Source organism: Empidonax traillii, unplaced genomic scaffold, assembly GCF_003031625.1.
Source record: "Empidonax traillii isolate 1590-97213 ecotype Southwest subspecies unplaced genomic scaffold, ASM303162v1 scaffold1159:size167780, whole genome shotgun sequence".
Lineage (NCBI taxonomy): Eukaryota > Metazoa > Chordata > Aves > Passeriformes > Tyrannidae > Empidonax > Empidonax traillii.
This window is the reverse complement of record NW_020956352.1, coordinates 16,063-34,585: the sequence shown is the minus strand read 5'-3', so window position 1 is coordinate 34,585 and position 18,523 is coordinate 16,063. Positions and strand designations below refer to the sequence as shown.

General features: G+C 33.5%; 1 protein-coding gene across 8 annotated transcripts in view; it reads right to left on the bottom strand.

The window, feature by feature from the left end:
- LRRIQ1 (leucine rich repeats and IQ motif containing 1) overlaps positions 1-18,523 on the bottom strand; it is a 111,907-nt gene that overhangs the window by 89,872 nt on the left and 3,512 nt on the right. For all 8 annotated transcript variants that reach the window (XM_027905478.1, XM_027905479.1, XM_027905483.1 and 5 more), the window contains exons 4-12: positions 18,173-18,243; positions 16,893-16,995; positions 15,990-16,195; positions 13,998-14,072; positions 12,621-13,826; positions 11,642-11,794; positions 10,323-10,473; positions 6,166-6,359; positions 5,132-5,259 (exon numbers count right to left, since the gene is read on the bottom strand). In XM_027905478.1, the coding sequence (XP_027761279.1) occupies positions 5,132-5,259; positions 6,166-6,359; positions 10,323-10,473; positions 11,642-11,794; positions 12,621-13,826; positions 13,998-14,072; positions 15,990-16,195; positions 16,893-16,995; positions 18,173-18,243 (2,287 nt within the window). The remainder of the gene's footprint in view (positions 1-5,131; positions 5,260-6,165; positions 6,360-10,322; positions 10,474-11,641; positions 11,795-12,620; positions 13,827-13,997; positions 14,073-15,989; positions 16,196-16,892; positions 16,996-18,172; positions 18,244-18,523) is intronic.

The following is an 18,523-nucleotide window of genomic DNA, read 5'->3' as shown; positions in this document are numbered from 1 at the left end:
TTCAACTGCCAGGCTATTGCCAAATATCACCATTCAGATTAAAGTTTATTTTGATTCATGTTAAATATGAAAGAGGGAGGAAAAGTCAAAATCAAGATGTAAGAAACCCCAACTATCAACTAAAACTAGAATGTTTATATATAGCACACACCTCATCAACTGCATCGTTTTTAAAGATATACATGTTTTGGTAACGTTTCATCCCTAGTGTGAAGAATGGTAACAGAAATGGCAATGTATATGGTCAGTTTGTGGATACTAATTTTCACAGAAAGTAGTATTTTCTGAGGGTGTAATGTCTCTGAAAGGTGTAAGTCAGAATTCTTTTTGCCAGAAACCTAAACGTAAAATTGTTCAGAGCCAAAAATGCTTATTAGTTGTTGAAATGTGTGACTATGTCACGTTTCTGGCACAAGCTTTACAACTGAAAGACAGAGCTGAATTTTACTCTGGTACACTGATTATGGACCAAATGTTGGTTGCAGCTTCTTTATTCTTATGTAAAATATAACCAAATGCAAAACAAACAAACAAAAGTAATTTCCACTCTCAGCTGACAAGTATTTCTATACAATGACATAACAGTTTAAGAGTAAATTCAGAGAAATAAAGACAACTGAGTACATGCCACTATACTTCCTTTTTTTCCTCAAACTACATTGTAAAGTTGTCCTCATTCTAGTCTTACTTAGTTCTATTACCTTCCCGCCATGCAAGTTTTCCACAGAATTAAATAAATACAAAGAAGAATTAACTCTAAAAAGCATAAAGTGTTATACTTAGATTTGTACGTAGTGCTACAAATTTTCATGATCAGTCAATAGTACATAAATACGTTTAATACTTGACACAAATAGTATCATAGATATTACTGGCTAACAGTATGGTTGCAAAAACTGAAAATCCATGTCTCAGATTACAGATTCACATATTAAGAAATATCTAGGAAAATAAATGTCATATCTTGCATAAGGGACAAAAGATAATACAGGGTTTTTTTATTTATAGCAAGTGAGTTCTCTGGATCTTTATCAGTATATGGTGTGGTGAATTAGAAATTGTCTACCGGACTGTCCTTGCCTGCCGGTGGCATTAGGAGAGTTAAAACGTTTCTCTGTCATTCTATAGCTTTTCTCCTTACTGACATTCTTTGTTAATTTTTTTCCTAAGAAAATTCAAACCAGAAAGACAAAGGACATTACTGAAAACTTAATACTACTTGACCTTGTCACATTAGCCCTGGGCATAAGAGATATAAGTTACAAAGAAGACACAAAAGTAAAAGATATTCACAAAAAAGCAAGCTATAACTTCCTCTTTCTGCTCCCATTTAAGGCTCTAGCAGAATAGGTCATTGCCACATAAACTACATAAACTCTACACCAGAAAACAAGATTTAAGAATAGTTGCAAGTATGCATCAGAGAAAATAAAGATTGCTTTTCTGAACAGAAATAGCAGTTACTGCTCAAGATGGTCTAAATCCTGCTGTGCATCTGCTTTTCCCCAGAAAAAATATCTTAATGTTAATAAGCAGTTGGCAGGAAGGAGGGCAAAATAATTAAAATAAATTTATCTTAATCTAGACTTTTAAGTAAAGTCCATATTTCTTTTTCATTCCTTAAATTAAAAACAGTTTAGGTTGCAATATTTGCCATATTTATGAGTAGCAATCATACAGAATTTAGGAAATCTGTCAGTTAGCTCCTTGCTTCTTGAATACTCTAGTAGATAGTACTTCAACTATATCACCCATGATGCCACATTCTCAGAGATAAACTTATCAGCAGCAAAGAATTACTGAAAAATATTTAAAAAATGTAGAATGGTAAGGATAGGATGGGAAAAAACACTATAATTAAGTATAACTTTTTCAAGACTGACTTATTTAGACATCCAACGACACTTAGAGTTATGATGATGACTCTGGAAAAGTAGTCAAATTCTCCAAACATCAGTCACAGTGAGCTCATTGCTTAGATCAGAGAAATTACGTTAAAAATACAGATTCCATATATATTTAATTAGAGAGAACAATATGTACTAAGAATGTACTGAACTGACTTTTTAGCATTTCTAACATAAGCATTTTGGGAATAGTATGCATCTAGTTGCAAAATCATGGGAGCAATATGTCAATAAGATTCTGACCAAACCAGTTTTCCGAAGAAAAGAGTAACTTTTGCTGATGACTGCATTTTTTTAAATATTGAATTTTTATCTATCTCAGGTTACTTTAATGAAAAGCAAGAGATAGCAAAAAAAAGACCTTTGTCATATTAATGCCACACTGAAACAGAATAGTAGGAGCGATTGTGTTTATGTACAAGTTGAAAAAAAAATGCCTACCTAAACAGCACATTGATTTAGTGTCTCACTGTAAAACTTTTAAATGAAAAAGACATTAACAAGTAAGCTACATAATTAAGTGGATTACACGCAAATATAAATGCCACATGAAGTCTTAACACATATTAAATATTCATTAATTTTAGTCGCAGACACAAGTTTTTCTCTCCTACATCTAAACCTTTATCCACAGCAGAAGAATAAAGAAAATGCACCTTTTTTAAACTAACTTAACAGTTGTGTTCTCCACCTGCTATAAAATAGAGCACGGATCTTCATAGTCCCAGTTCTGCAGTAACCATGTCGAAAGGATATTCATCATTGTCTTTGGTCAATTGCACATTGATCAAGAATATGTTTTGTATGTGAAAGCCACATGAAAACACTTAATAAAAGCAGCAGTGGTGAAATAGAAGTCATTTTTATATTTGAAGGAGTTAATCTCTACTTCCTTGTTAGACTGTAGGTTTAAAACAATTAAAATATGGAATTTTATCTTTGACTACTTCTGGTTTATGATGCAGACAAAGCACCTCAGGAATAAAAAAGTCCTGTAAACTAGTGTAAGAATTTTCTTTTCACAGTACTTCCCTTTTAGAAAGGATACAGATTCACAGCATTACCATTATATAGCTTCCTGCAAACAGTAAAAAGGAAATGGCACTCAGTGCACACTTGGAAAAAATTCACAAAATTGCACTAGCTGTAGGATAAAAGAAAAGAAACAGCTTTTATTTCAACAACTTACTCCATTACATTCACTGTTTCTATAGAACATCAAGTTACTTAGGCTACAGCACACACATATGGAGCTGCTTAAAAGTGTACATAAAGTGAGTGTACCAGAGCAGGCTACTGAAATGCCAGGAATTTTGAGGCTTTTAATATGAATTTAAGGCTATCTTGTCCTGTTTGTCACAAAGATCTGAGATAAGGTGTAGATTCATCAAAAAAAGAAAAGGAACTGTTTGGGAAGGAGATGTATGTTTATTTTCAGCACATCCAGTCTGTTGATGCAAAAATATGTGCTTTCTCCTGGTGCAGCAGAAGAAACTCAGTGGACCAAACACTGCATCTTGGCTTGGCTACTGGAAAACCAGAGCAAGCACTATAATGGACATTAAAAACTGTACGAACATGGGATAGGAAAGTGACATAAGGCACGTCTACATGGCCAATACAGCACAATCTAAATCGAGAGGGAGCATTCAAGCTAAGCCTGAGACCATGTTCACAAGTCCCTAGCAGGTCCATGAGGTCTTAAAGGAGTTTTGCAAACACTTTATTATAGGATAGTTTCACAGGAGGAAGAGGAGGAAACTACAAGAATATAGAGCCACATTATTGTGTGTTCCACAAAAAACCTAAACACGACAATGGGGAAAAAAAAGAAGAAAAGAACATGAATTAAACCAGTGTGTATGATTCAAAATCTAATGTGGAACAAATAATTCTCTTGTCAATTACAGGCAGGAGACACCTTCTCTGAACTCCAAAAGAATTACTGAGACAGAATCCCAAACCCTAAAAGAAGTAACCTGAAGATTAGATTCTGTAGGTACTTGATTTACCTGTGACAGTCTATATAAAGAGTACTTCACAATAGATGACATGAAAACAACTTGAAAAGTTATACAAAATGTACACTGTATATACTTAAATAATATTAATTTTCCATGAAAGACATTCCTTATAAGAACAGGACAGTCTTTCTCCCACAGGCTTCCAGATGCAACTCACCCTGCTGAACTAAATGTCTCATAGGACAGGATTCATGTGTTCAGATGCAGACACCTACATACGAGCTGGTCATTTTGTCTCTGTTAACACTCAATGAAGATGAACAGGCACTTGTAGGGTATGATTAGTCTTAAAGCAAACAACTAAAAATGGCAGATGAATCACCCTTTAAAAACCTCCTCACTAACAGGAGAGTATAGTGATTAAGTGTATATTCTGTATATGGCATGCAACACAGTATATTCTATTTGTTTAGCTGAGATAAATCTTGTTCAAAGCAAAATGATCACAGTATAGAAAAATAATTGATATCAATTTAAAAGTAATTTTCCTTCTAATGCATCGTAAATTATAATAAACGCTTCTTATTTTTGTAGCAGAATTTAAATTGAGAAAAGGGGATGGGGAAAATAAAAATGTTGACTCTAGGATATCTGGTCATTCTAACTCTAGAGATGTACAGATTAGCTTAGAAAACAAACAGAGAGCTAATTACAGATGCACTTGAGTGCACGATGTAGTTTTAAGCCTCTTGTCTTGATCCTTCTTTATTTTATACCTTTCAAACTGAACCATAAGAGTGAAAAATTAAAGACAAAATACTTGTTTTTGAGGGTATTAACATATGTATGTAAAATAAAAAACATTCTTATTTGTCCTTTCTAACTCTAGTACTTGCACTTAACTTAGCCTTCCAAGTCTGTTTTGAATAAGCTAGCTGTGAAATAGGAAGTTTGACAGACATACTCTAGAAACAATTGCTAAAGAAAAAAAACCCACCATGGTTTTAACAATACCACAGGGCTCAAAAATTATTTTCACATAGCATCTAAAAGAAAAAAAATAATTTCATAGTTAATGCTGTTTCAAATTTTCTTAGTTAGAGGTAGCCAAAGTAATTACATGCTAACCATGTATTTTCAAAGAATATCTCTAAGATAGTAAAATTTCAGTCACACTGGGAATTATACTTTTCAGACAAGTGTTATGTTAGTAAATTCCTGTCTATCAGTTTTGTAAGTGGAAGGAGGTTTCTTGCTTACCTATTTTGAGACAGAAAAAGAATCTGCAATAGAGGCAACCAATAAAAAGAAAGCATTTTCACAGCAGAAATGCTATTGTCATCCAAATATAGTTCTCTTAGCAGAACATGATTTTCCAGTCTTGGAAGCTAAACAGAGAAGAGATGGTTATTTAAAATTAATATAAATCAAAGAAACAACAATGAAATGCTTACCAGATGCTTTTCATAAATCATTACTAAATACAAGCAAAACTCACATTCTGGATATAATGTATCCTTTCCTTAAGATGTATGTACCAGTTGTCACACATAATCTCTACATATCAGAGGGTAAGTATTTTTAATGTCTTCTAACAAGTTTGCATAGTCCATATAAATTATTTTTTTAAAAAAAAAAAGGTCAAGAGCTCAAGAGTCACAATCTTACTGTTTTATTCATGCTAATTTGCTGCCTATCAACGATGGTTTTCTTCTCTCAAATTCATAAGGGCATAATTGTCAGTAAATATGATTAAGTGCACAGTTAGCAAACAATTTTCCTATTTTTAATGCTGCAGCACAAATATCAAGTTTTGGGGAATCAACATACATCAATCAGCCTGATTATTATTGGGCTGATAATAATGATATTATTATCATTACATATAAGTAATGATAAAAAGTGATTACTTACATGTAATAACAATTACTATTATCAGCCTGATATAATTATCTTATTATTATAACATTACATATAAGTAGATAATAATATTTTGTTACATTTTAAACAAAAACTAGACTCATATAAAAAAACCTGAAGACTAGACGCTATAAACAAAGGACTAGCCATAATTATTGAGGGGTTGATTATTCCAAGGACTTAGGAGTAAGAAAATACTTAACTGCTAGCCATTTGTATATCTGAAAAATTTCCCTCTAAGAAGGGAAAAAAAAAAGGTTACCAAAGAGCATGAAACATCCCACACCAATCAAAGAGCACATGATCAGAATGCTGAAAAATATAACTGTTAACAAAGATGTATGTACAATAGCCACTAAATTCAAAGCTTTTACCTCCTGGAGATTATTGCCTTGCAACTTCAGAACTTGAAGTAGGCCACAATTCTCAATGTCTTCAACTTGTGTGAGATGATTAAAAGAGCAGTCTAGGTAAATGAGAGTAGGTATCTCACAAAGACCTTTTGTGCTGATTAACTGATTATGGTCCACAGTTAATTGCTGAAGATTTTTCAGTGACTCCAGACCACCTGAAAATTAAAGATTTAAGCCACAATCAAATAAAAACCTGTTTGCTGTATTCCAAGTACTAAAAAAACTGTGAACTTTCTGTATATTATCTGTAGTAACAATTAAGATTAGTTCTCCATAACATTTAAAAAGAATTACTGTATTTTGACCCTATCAAATATACAATGCAGACAGTTCATAAATTTCTGATCCTGTTAATCAGTCAATAGTAACCGGTCATAATCTCTTTAGTACTTCTGTTGGATGAGAGCATTCTTTTAGTGATAAGCGGTATTTACTGTGCTTTAACCACTTTATGACTGCTCTGAACTCTGTGAATACTAACAGTCCTTTTGAAACCATCCACCAGAATGAAAACACTATATTTAAAAGTTAATTTTCATTATTTCATTTTTTAAAAGTTTGGTGCTTTTTTTTTTTTAATGTATCTGCAAGGTTAGAAAAAAATTGTGTTAAAATATCACCAGCTCGATTATTAAAGTTCATCTTGTTTAAGGAATTATGTCATATTTTTAATGAAGAAATTTATAAAGAAAATTTAGTGCTTTTAAGAATAAAGCTATATTACTATAGCCATTACACTCAACAAATTTACTCCTGCTGGCTAGTCTAAAGAGCAAGAATGTATGTGATCTCTACCCAAAAAGCAAAGGAAAAGGTTCCCATCAGCATCTGTTTGTTTCACTGAATGTTACCCAAATCATTCTCCTCCAACAGCAGAAATGACACTGTCCTTCCCTGGTCTTACACATGCCAGATGTTCTGCAATGGCACTGATGTATCTGACTTACAACAGGTCCAAGCAGCTTTTCTGTATCTCTGGAGTAAAACCGCTTTCAAGGGACACCCTTTAGAAAATGTATCTAAAATTAGGAATTTCTGATTTTACTTTTTTTTCATGTATTCTTCACAGGATTATCTGAGGGAATAGTTTATCTCATTTATCTCACCCAAAACTTCCCAGCCAAGTTCCCACAAGGAAGCTGGGTGAGCTTTACGGCAGTTAATTACTTTGTGACTGTTCTCTGAAAACAAACTGGATTATGAAACCAGAGATTAGTTTTTACCACAGAGTACTGAATACAGAGAAGAATTCAAAATGAAAAAAAAAAATGATAGGAAGAAAACTAAAGTAAAAACTTAAATACTAAAACTAGTAGTACATTTTAAAAATCCCAAATATATGCCTTCGAGTGATTTTAATTTAAAAATGGAAAGCACCTACTGAAAAAAATACAATTGTCTGATATTAAAGTGATATCATCCTAAATATAACAAAAATATTCCATAATGTAACTTCAAAACTTTGCTTTAGGAAATAAATATACAACCCTTTAAATATTCTGAAAGAATTTCAGACATGCCCAGGACATACCATCTTGACTGCAAGATCCTGGTCTGTATTTTTCTTTTATGCTTGGATAAAAATAAAAAAAGCAACCAGCACCATCTAGCGGTTTCAAAACACTTTCGTTTCAGAGTGTGTTAACAGCTCCCAAGACTTCCTCCTAAGAGCAATCCTTAAATCTCCACTTTTCAGTTACTACCACTGCAGTACTAGAAACTTTTAAAAGCACTGTATGAGTCTGGAGTGGGATGGAGAGAAGAGAGGGAACACAGAGTATGAAAAGGCAAGGAGATAATACAGGATCTGGAAATTTCCTATTCTGCATGGGGCACAAAGCACCTATTTTACATCTCCTTCTCCTCATCTGAGTGTTATTTGGAACAGACATGCCAAAGCTACATACAAGAAGATCAAAATACATTCTGGAATTATCAAATTCCAGCAGTCCAACAAAAACATAAAGAGAGAAAAATATAATACAAACAGATGGTATTTTAATGTTTCTTCTGCCCACATGCAAAAATAAATATAAGCATGAAGGTCTTCTGCTTATTTCCATAAGATATTATCTGTTTTACACATAATGAATCAAACAACAGCTATGGTAGTGTAGGGGAAAAGCATTTTGTTTACAAACATATGTTTTCAGCAAAATTTGAGTGGAACCTTTATATGAGCAGCTGGAGTCTGTTGGCTAGGGGCTCTATCTTAGCTACTTATGCAGTTCTGAAGTCACTTCTATATGTGACAAAGGTGAATGATAAGAGTGAAAGCTGACAGTGAATGTAAATATGAAAAAAAACCATAATAAACCTCAAACAACAAAACTAAAACAGAAAGGCGTCCGATTTTTTAAAACAAAAAAATCCTATTTGTGCTGTCTTTAAAAGAGTAGATCTAAAGCAGCATTTACGACTATCCATGGTTATGCATTGCTATTTTTTGAGTTGCTAGGATTTTAGTCAACATGCTATGGCAATATAGAAACCCCGCAGAAGCGTATTCAATGATTCCAGTCAAAATGCTACTTTTTGCAGAAGAAAATTTTTAAATAAAGCATTCATCTTCCAAATAAAAACATATGCATGGAACTTCAGTGTATTACTGCCACAGTTACTTAATTTGCAATCATGTATTGTTAAGTCAAAAAGCATAATTGAGACTATTTCTCTCAGTGATATTTTTAAGGGTTTCTGTCAACTCTATTTTTTTCCCTACTGATGCTATATTTCAATGAGAGGAGGAAAAAATAAAAGGAGAAATCATATTATGCTAGAAGTTTTATACAATAAGTTATTAAAACTTAAGTATTTTAAACATAAATAAGCCTTACTGCATAGTATTGCAGCTTCCAAAATTGCCAAGGGACATCCTGTAAGATTTACAGATGTAAGGGATATGCTAACTTCTTAAATCACATAAATCCATTTTTTGTGTATTCTATGCAACGACTCACAACCAACATGTTATTGTGTGAAATAAATCCTGTATTATGCATCTGTTTTAACCAAACATCCTCAAAGCAATTCCGGAGAGGAACTCAGATTTTATTTTGTGAACATTCATTTATCATTTAAGTTTGTTAGAGACTTGGTAACTGCAGCAGTGCACTGCACAAAAGAGAAAGTACAAGAGGATTTTACTCCACTTGGCCTGTACAAAGATACTAAACTTCACATAGATGCCACATTCTTAAATGTCATCCACTAATACTACGTCATTCTTACAGTACTCTTGCAGATATTTTTATCAAATTAGATAAATCTGAATATGAATCTTATCAAGCAATATTTGCCACAAGGATACAGTTGAAGATTTTTAAGCATTTTATTTTACTGTTTCTCACTAGGGTATTGATATGCTTTTACAGTAAACATTGATTTCCCAGCACTTTTATTCCTAGGTATATTCATGAATATTAATATTTGCACATATTAGCAAAAAGTATTGAAAATATCAACATTAAAGCCTCTACACCTACAGATTTATTTTTATTTTTATGCTTTCCCATTTCCCATTTTCTTTGCCCTTGCCATTTATCATGGAATTGCATTATCCATGTTCATACTGTTTCAGTCTTTTTTTTTTTTTTAAACGTTGGAAACTATTTCCTTATATAAATGTCTTATGTGAATGTGTTTCATCTATAAGCTTGATAATAGTTTTAAATTATTTTCCTGCTGTCCAGCAGACTCAGAGAGACAACACAATTACTATATAACTACTTACTTACTGTGTCAATCAGGAACATGCTGGAATTCTCTGCAGTTGCAAGGCTGGGATTTACATTCATTATGTCTGTAGATAAACCAAACTTGGGCTACTCACATATTCCAGCTGAGTTAGTGCACATAATATTAGTGGCCATTCTAGAAAAATTTTAATTCTCTTTGGCTGACAATAGCCATCCTGGTAGATGGAATACATGGCAATATCTAAGCCATACTACAAATAAATATGAAGTTAAGAATGCTTTAGAATGCAGGTTTTTTTCTAATTCTGTCTCCTCGGTCTCCTTGGGCTTAGCAGTTGATTGGCTCTGAATCTAACGGGAATATAATTTTGAATATAAACTGCATGAATATTGTTATACAAATTGGAATAATTTTCTTACCAAATCGGGTGATTCTATTGTAGGAAAGTTCCAGATTTTGGAGATTTTTGCAGCCACCTAAGCCACAAACTGATGAAAGATGGTTCTTACTCAGAATGAGAACACAAAGATTTTCTAGATTTTCACAGTCAATTATCTGAATGTTGTTCTCCTGCAATAAAACAAAATGAGCATACTAAAAAGCATCTGAAGTGAAATAGCAGAAAAATATGGCAGATTGCCATCACTGTTTATTTTTGTTTATTTTTATCCTAAACATCTACCTAGGAGGAGGGGCATCTGTTTTTTCCATTAGGAAAACAAAATGATGAGTCACAGAAACTGGCTTTTCTGTCCTGCTGGAATAGGATAAAAATATATTTTGAACTTCATTCTCGCTCTGAAAATGCCCAGAATTTGGAACAAAAAGTGTAAAAAATTAAGGACAGAATAGTCTTCCAGACATGCTTTCCTAGCTTCCCAAATCCTGGGAGACTGAACTAAAAACTGCAAAGAAACCATCATGTTTACTAGATACTAATGAAGACTACTGTAATTTTGCTGGAATTCTATTTACTAACAGTGAAAGTCTGCATTTAGAGGTATTTTGGTCACAAACATTAACACTGTTCTAAGCTTATATTCTTCCCTCGAGAGATCTTGCTTTTTTAACATCCCCCTCCCCAGGCCATTTTAGTAATGCCACCTCAAATTTCTATTTCACTCCTGGTCTTTTCTTCTTGTGAATTGGTGGTGTTAAAACCCATGAAATTAAAAATTTGAACAAAGCTTCTTCATGTAAATTTTCAAGTTTCGGAATGAAGGTGCATCACAGAGATAAAGTTTTCTTTAGTCATTAAACAGGGCCGTGTAAAACACTGTGCAGTAGTGAAAACCTAGACATTATGCCTCTAGTGTAACTCACTCTGCTGTTCCTTGTTAGTAATTTTAATTAATATTCATGGTGTGTACTGCAAAGAACTCTTCATGCTACCTATTTGTGCTCAATCTGAGCACCTGCTATGGTGAACAGCATCTGCTCACTCATGAATCAGAGAGACTGAGGCAATGGAGATCTATCACTGTGCCATACTACTGCTAATCCTAGACTGATATTTTCTTAGTACAGTCAATTAATTTACAGCATGTAGTTTTTTGTTATATGCACTGTAAATCTGCTGGTATAAGTTTGTTCACAGTTGGGAGTATTTTGTTGATACTCCTATGCTCTTAAGGCACTAAAAGTAATATATTCAGTTGGATACAACTATATAATCAACTAAGCAGCAAAACTGGCAGTTCTCCCCATGTTACAATAAAGAATCAAATATCCTTGGTACCTCCACATTGATATACTTAAGGTCTTTGCAGCTACTTAGTCCTTCCAGTGAAACTAGTCCACAGCGCCTCAGAGTCAAAACTTGAAGATTTGAACACTCAGATAACGTTGAGAGGCTACAAGCTGGCAAATCTTCAAGCATAAGTGTTGTAACCTACATGCATTTATTGATAAATAAAATTAATTTTTTGTATATTAAACATTCATTGTACAACATCACATTATGGTCATTTTCATTAAGCTGAAAAAGAGACCAAAACTACAATCTACTAACACTTTAGAAAATGCAAGCAACTGATGTTAATCTCTTTGTATAGACAACGATGAAAATGGTGGGTTTGATCTGTTGAATGGGAGAAGTTAGTATGAAAACAATTATCACAGTATCATAAATAAAGAGTGTAAAAGAACAGACAAAAATACTTCAGATTAACAATGTTTATAGTCAAGAATGTCATCTCAGAGTGGATAGCAAGATGAGAGCACAGAGCAAGCATATAATGATAAGTTGGTAAGTGGTAAGAAAAAGAAGTCCTGTGAAATAGGAGATGTTCTTTATGACAAAACACCACCTATAAGCTCATCAGTAATATCTTGCTTCTAGAAGAGACTAGTCTTTTCAAAAATCTGAAGGGCATTGTTGAGTAGAAGCTGAAATGTGGGCCTTGATACAAAGGTGAAACCTTGTTAATTTAGCAGACAATAGGAGCTCTTGCCTTTTACAGGCTTAAGACACTATCAATTATCTGAAGACTCATACCACACCAGTCTGCTCTGTGACACTCACAGGAATTCAACAGTCGTTGTCATTGCCCTTATTCTGCACTTGGGCAAAGGAAGTCTCACATGATCTACATACTGATCAACAATTACCTCCCTCTCTTCCAAAAAGCATTCTGCTGACATACTAAATTAAATAAATAAAAAAAAAAAAAGATAGCATAGCCTTCCATTTCATTCTAAATTTTCCATATAGTTACCTGCTGCAAGGTACTCCATGGGCCACTATGAATTATCTTTTCTGCACTTAACGGAGGCATCTTGCTAACTGAACTTTTCCTTGGTCGTTTTTTAACAGTTACTTGCTTTCTTTGGTTTTCTTCATATATTTTAGACCAAGATTTACATATGGTCATCCAGTTTATTCTCTTCTTTTCAATATCATCAGGAAAAATTAGTTTACTGGAAGACTCTGCTACACCTTGAATTCTGTCCCAGGTGTCTCTGACTTCCTCATTAGCATTTTCCACTAGACACACAGTTTTCTTTGTTGTTTCATACTGAGAAAATTGATCTTCAACTTCTCTATGACTAGCATTTGGTTGGACATCTGGTGGACTGCTGCATATTGCCTTATTTTCTACCACATCATTAGCTCCAAAGTTAAGAGACTCCTCCTTTGAAGTATGAGTATTTGGAGCTTCATTAAGATAGCTAGTTTGTGAGCAATTTTCTTCTATTTGTGTTACTGAATTCATATATATATTCTCATTATTTACTTGAGAAGAATGTTCCTTCTCAGAGTCTAGTATACTTGCTGTTGGTGTCAAATTTCTTTCTACTGACATCATCCAATTATTTGTTCCGTCCATCATTTCAGTATGTTTTTCTTTTTGTTCCTCCCCTTGTTTATTTAGTTCCTTCTTTTGTTCTCTTATTACTTTTGTATTTTCTGTGTGATTATCATTTTTTATGTTTTCTTTGTTATTTTCTCCACTTTCACTCATCATAGCTTTTACTTTTTTTTGTTCTAGTTTTGTCTGTTCTTCTCTTTTTACTTGCAGTTGTTTTTCTCTTTCCAGTCTCAGGCTTTCTTTCTTTTTTTCATATTCCTCATGCCTCTTCACCCGTTCCAAATATTCTTGTCTTTCAAGTTCTTCTTGTCTCTTTCTTCCCTCTTCTCTCTTAAGCCTATTTTCCTCCATTCGCCTCTTCAGTTTTTCCTCTCTTTCTTTCCTTTCTCTCTCTATTTCTTCTAGCATTTTCTTCTTCTTTCTCATTTCATATTTCCATTCTTTTAAAATGGGAGCATATTTTTTATGGACTAAAAATGATCTAAATCTAGCTTGAATTTTCACAGCAGCCATATTCTGTTTTTCAGCCAGTTGTTGTCTCTCTTTTGCTTTTTGCTCTTCCAAGGCCTTTTTCTCCTCTTTCATTTGCATCTGTAGCTTCATGATCAATTCCTAGGCCAAAACAATTAAGATAGACTCTTAAACCACTTTTAAAATGGTACAAGTGTTGGTACATATTTATCATTAATAAACAGGATCTGGTATATTAACTGTTCCAGGATAACATTCTCAAATATGTGACAGTAATCTCAGTCTTTTGACAAAAGCTCATTGTAACTTTACCTCATGTTGCATCATTTTGTCTTTCCACGCTTTTTTTTCTTTCTGTAGCTCATCTTCTATTGCAGCTTGGCGTTTCTGCACAATAAATTAACGCAAATGAATATTGTACAAAACCTGGAACAACACAAAACATCCTCTCTCCAATCTCACCCATTTCTTGACTTTCCAACAGTCCACTTCTATGACTGCCTAAATTTTACAGAGAAACTCAGCTGCGTGTGGATCAAACTAAACAACAGAACACTTGCATCAGTAACACAGATTTGGACATGTACTGAGAGATGCATACCTTCAGAGAGGCAGCATCTTGGTACTGGCCCAAACAACTGCCACCTTCCTCTCAAAACTCTGTGCTATTATTGAAGATGAAAACTACACTTACAAAACCATTCAAACTACAGGCAGATAACAGAAACATATCTGAACAGTAGCATGAACAGTGTCTCTTTAATTGTACTGGTATGTACTGATAATACCAAAATCTTTAGAATGGCAATTTTGTTCAGTGAGGCTAAAGAAATTTTTTTCACCGAAATTACTTCTCAGTGGAAAACTAAAAGTTCAAGTCTACTTTCTCACCATTTGCAAACAAATAGCATTTTCCTCTTTGCCCAAGATCGTCTCAATCAGAAAAAAGAAATCCACACTATCTAGAATTACATCTGCCTGAAAGTTAGCAGACAGTAAGTAGCTAAAAAACTGAGGCTGATCTAGAACCACACAACTCCTGGTGGAAACAAGATATATCAGTATCAGCCGAATCAAATATAGAGAAGGATATGAAGAAAATATAAACAAACTAGCACTTCCAACTTGGAGCATAAAGTCTCACAGGTTTCTAAGAGCTGGTTTTGATAGATATTCAGAAGCATGCTGTTCAAACAACAGTAGACATCTAGATCCTTCTGTAACAGGGGAAGATAGTCTCTATCTGTCACCTCCAAAAAGAGTGCTCTAGCGACATCAATACTGAAGTGTCTAAAGGCAGCCATGCCCCACTTGGTCTAGACAAAGAAAGCCATTCTACACCCAAAAATGACTTGTGACATCAAAGAGCCAAGGAGGCCGATCAATTTTGTGGCCTGTTGAAATGAGAGCTATAGCAGATGTTGAACTGGTTTTCAGAGATCAAAGGTCTTTTCACTTACTAAGCCCTTCCCTAATTTTGGTGACTTGAATTACCTTGCCAGGACCAAGATGCCCACTTTTGCACAAAGTCACAAATTAATCACCTGAAAATGTGATGTTAATACACCTCTCAAAACACAATTATTTAGGCTAAATAATAAAATATGGTGGTCTCACAAGCATAATATCTGAGTTACATTTCTTCATATTCTTATACTCTTTTGTGGAGAGCTATCAAATTTTATCTTTCAGTATGCACCACAAGCTATAGCAAAACATGACTAGATACTCTGAGAATGCAACCAGTCAACATGTGGAGTCATTGTTCTGTTGTGGCAGAACTCAGTAGATAAAGCCTGAGTCAATTTCCCAGGTAAAGACAAGAAAAGGAAATATTGTACCTTTTACCTAGATGAAGCACAGCATCAGCATTTCTGAACTGAATGATTTTGATTCCAATTACTTCACTTAAGTTTATACATCTAAATGTAAAACAGGGCTGGGAGGTCCAAAGCAGGTAAGTATATTCTATTAAGGCACAGTGACCATTTTTCATTTGTGATTATTTCAGCTCATCTCTTATTCCCCGTACTTTGGCTATTGCCATAATATAAAAACTTTGTAAGGGCAAAGTTTCAAGAATAATTTCATGTTTGGCACAGCAAATTCACTTGCTGTTGATCAAAGCAGTAAACACATAGAGCCCAAAGGATTATACTTAAATATGTATATGTCTCACAAATCACATAAGTAGACAGAGCTTAGAGCAGTCATACAGTTTGGGACGGTACTCTCTTTTTCAAATTAGATCTTGAATTCAGATAGTCTAGATGGGAACGGATTGGTTTCAATATCATTAAATACCTTATGAAGAAGGTCTAACTTTACTCTTTCAGCCTCAAATTGCTCCAGGTGCTGCACCCTTCTTGCATGTTCTTCTTCATTCTGTTTTTCCCGTAATTCTCTCTCAGCCTTCCACTTTTTCCTCTTCTTATCTTCAAGCTCAAGTTCCTGTCTACACTTTTCTTCTACTTCATGATGAGTAGGGCTTATGCTCATTTCAAGATCAGCTATAAATTTGTAACCAAACAAGCAAATCTTTTATTTAAATTTCTAATAAGCACTGCGAGACATTAAACAGTCTTACAGTATTTGACAAGGAAAGGATGCTGTGCTGATACAGCCAGTAATATATAGCCCCAAGGAAATCAGAACTACAGCATGAGTCCTTTGCATCACAGCTGTTTTATTATTATTTTGCACACTTACTGACTCTGCAACTATTATGCATATTCTAACAATGTATATTGCAAGATTTCACAGGCTGTCTTCTGTGGCTATTAGAAGGGCTTTTACAACTCATGCACTCCAGCTCAACTTATCCTAAGGCCAAGGCAAAGGAAACATTTCCAGCCAGTGCGACTTCCAAAAAAAAAAAAAAAGGAAGCTATAGTCAAAGCAGAATCTGCTCAGTGCCTCCAATCTGGTTTACAATTTCTATTATAATTATTTAAATAGTTTTTTTGGGGGTACTTTTTGATACAAATTCCTATGATGATTTTGTCATCCTGAAATGAGGTTCAGGTGTTTACTCACATCTAATTCACCAAGTACCAACCCTGATGTATAATATTATGTGCAATTCCTTTAAAAGAATTTTACAATAAAAAGAATTAAGAAAATTACAATACTTATGTACAGAAAAGTAGGAAATGGTGATATCATGCTAAAGATCAACTCAGCCAAATGACTAATATGTTTGCTTACCTGTAAGCAAGTGGTCATCAGTGACCAGTTCATCATTGGTGGATTGACTATAACTAGGTGTTGTAGTAATCTGCAAGACTTCATTTTCAATTTCAAGCAGTATCTAATAGAGTTTAATATTGTTATAAAAAAACCAAGAAACAAAATTTAAAAGCAGAACATCAGAAAAATCTTTCAGAACATGGATAAACACTTTATCATATGACAATATGAAACTTATTACTGACTGGAATCCTTACATACTAATTAATGCAAACATGTCAGTCAAAATATTGTTTTCTGGAGTAATAAATTTTGCAGTATTTCCCAAAATGCATAATATTTCTATGTGCTTTTTAAAATATATTTTACATCTTCACTTGGAAAAATGAATATTTTGCATTTGGGATTTATTTTACTTTCTGTGGAACCAAGCACAATATTTACATATTAATACTGTTATGCACACAGAGGAAGAACTAGTAAAAGAATAAATGTTTAAGAAGTCTATTTTAAAACAATACTGTGGGCACAAAGATTGCTATATTTGTTTCATTGTTCTTTACTGGCAAGTAATCTATTCCTGCTCATTTATCATTCATTCATCACATGCTTGGGGTATATATTAATATTTGTAATGCAGTTGAAGTCACATGAAGTAATTGTGCTGTCCTAAACAATAGTCTTCTGAAAAAAATAAAATCATGTTTGCAAGAGTGCTCAGTAATAAAAGCCAGACGACAAATTAAAAGTGGTTAAATTCAGTTTTGTGTTTTTCTAAGAACTTCAGCGAGTTATTCAGTCAAATCCTATGAAAATATAGAACTCATGTTCATAACTCTTGATTTGCCTTTGAAAGGCACAGACATTACCATGTCTACATTTTTTATAAAATTATGGAATACATTAGGAGCAAGATTAATAGTAGCACATGTTCCTGATCATAAAAAAATAAGATTAGAGAAGTTTAAAAGTGTTATCATACTATTCTGCAAATAATTAGCAATAAAGGATTATTCACTTTTATTTAATTTTGTTGATTTTTGTGCTCAGTATCTCAAGTACTGATACAGAGAATTTATTTTGAATTTTAAAGCTTATAGACATAGTGTATTACAGATGATATCCCAGTTCTAAAGAGTTGTATATACAAACTCATCTTAATGCCTTATGGATAGTCTGACACAAACAAATTGAACACATTTATAGGACTCCTTAGGAGGTCACCAAAGCAAATATAAGTTATCTACATTATTAATATTAATTTTGTCCACTATAAATATTGTATAAATAAAAAATACCTTTTCTTGAAATTGTTCTGGATTTTCATTTGATTCAGAGGTATGACTAGAAACTACTCCATAAATGTCATCTAAAGAAAAAATAAATATATATTTTAATTCACAGACAGAAAAATCCCTTACCAGTGCTCAGTTTTGGTCTCACTGTTTAGTTACTCAGTTTGTTTAAACTAAAATAAAGTTGGGTTTTTTTTCCTTCCTTCTCCCCCAGTTTTACTTAAATATATATGGGAATCATTTATCTACATTACAAGCAGCAAATCTGTATAGCAGAAACACACACAATGATACTGTAAGAATACAGTGATAGCAAATATGAAAGGGAATTATACATTATGGAACACGAGAACA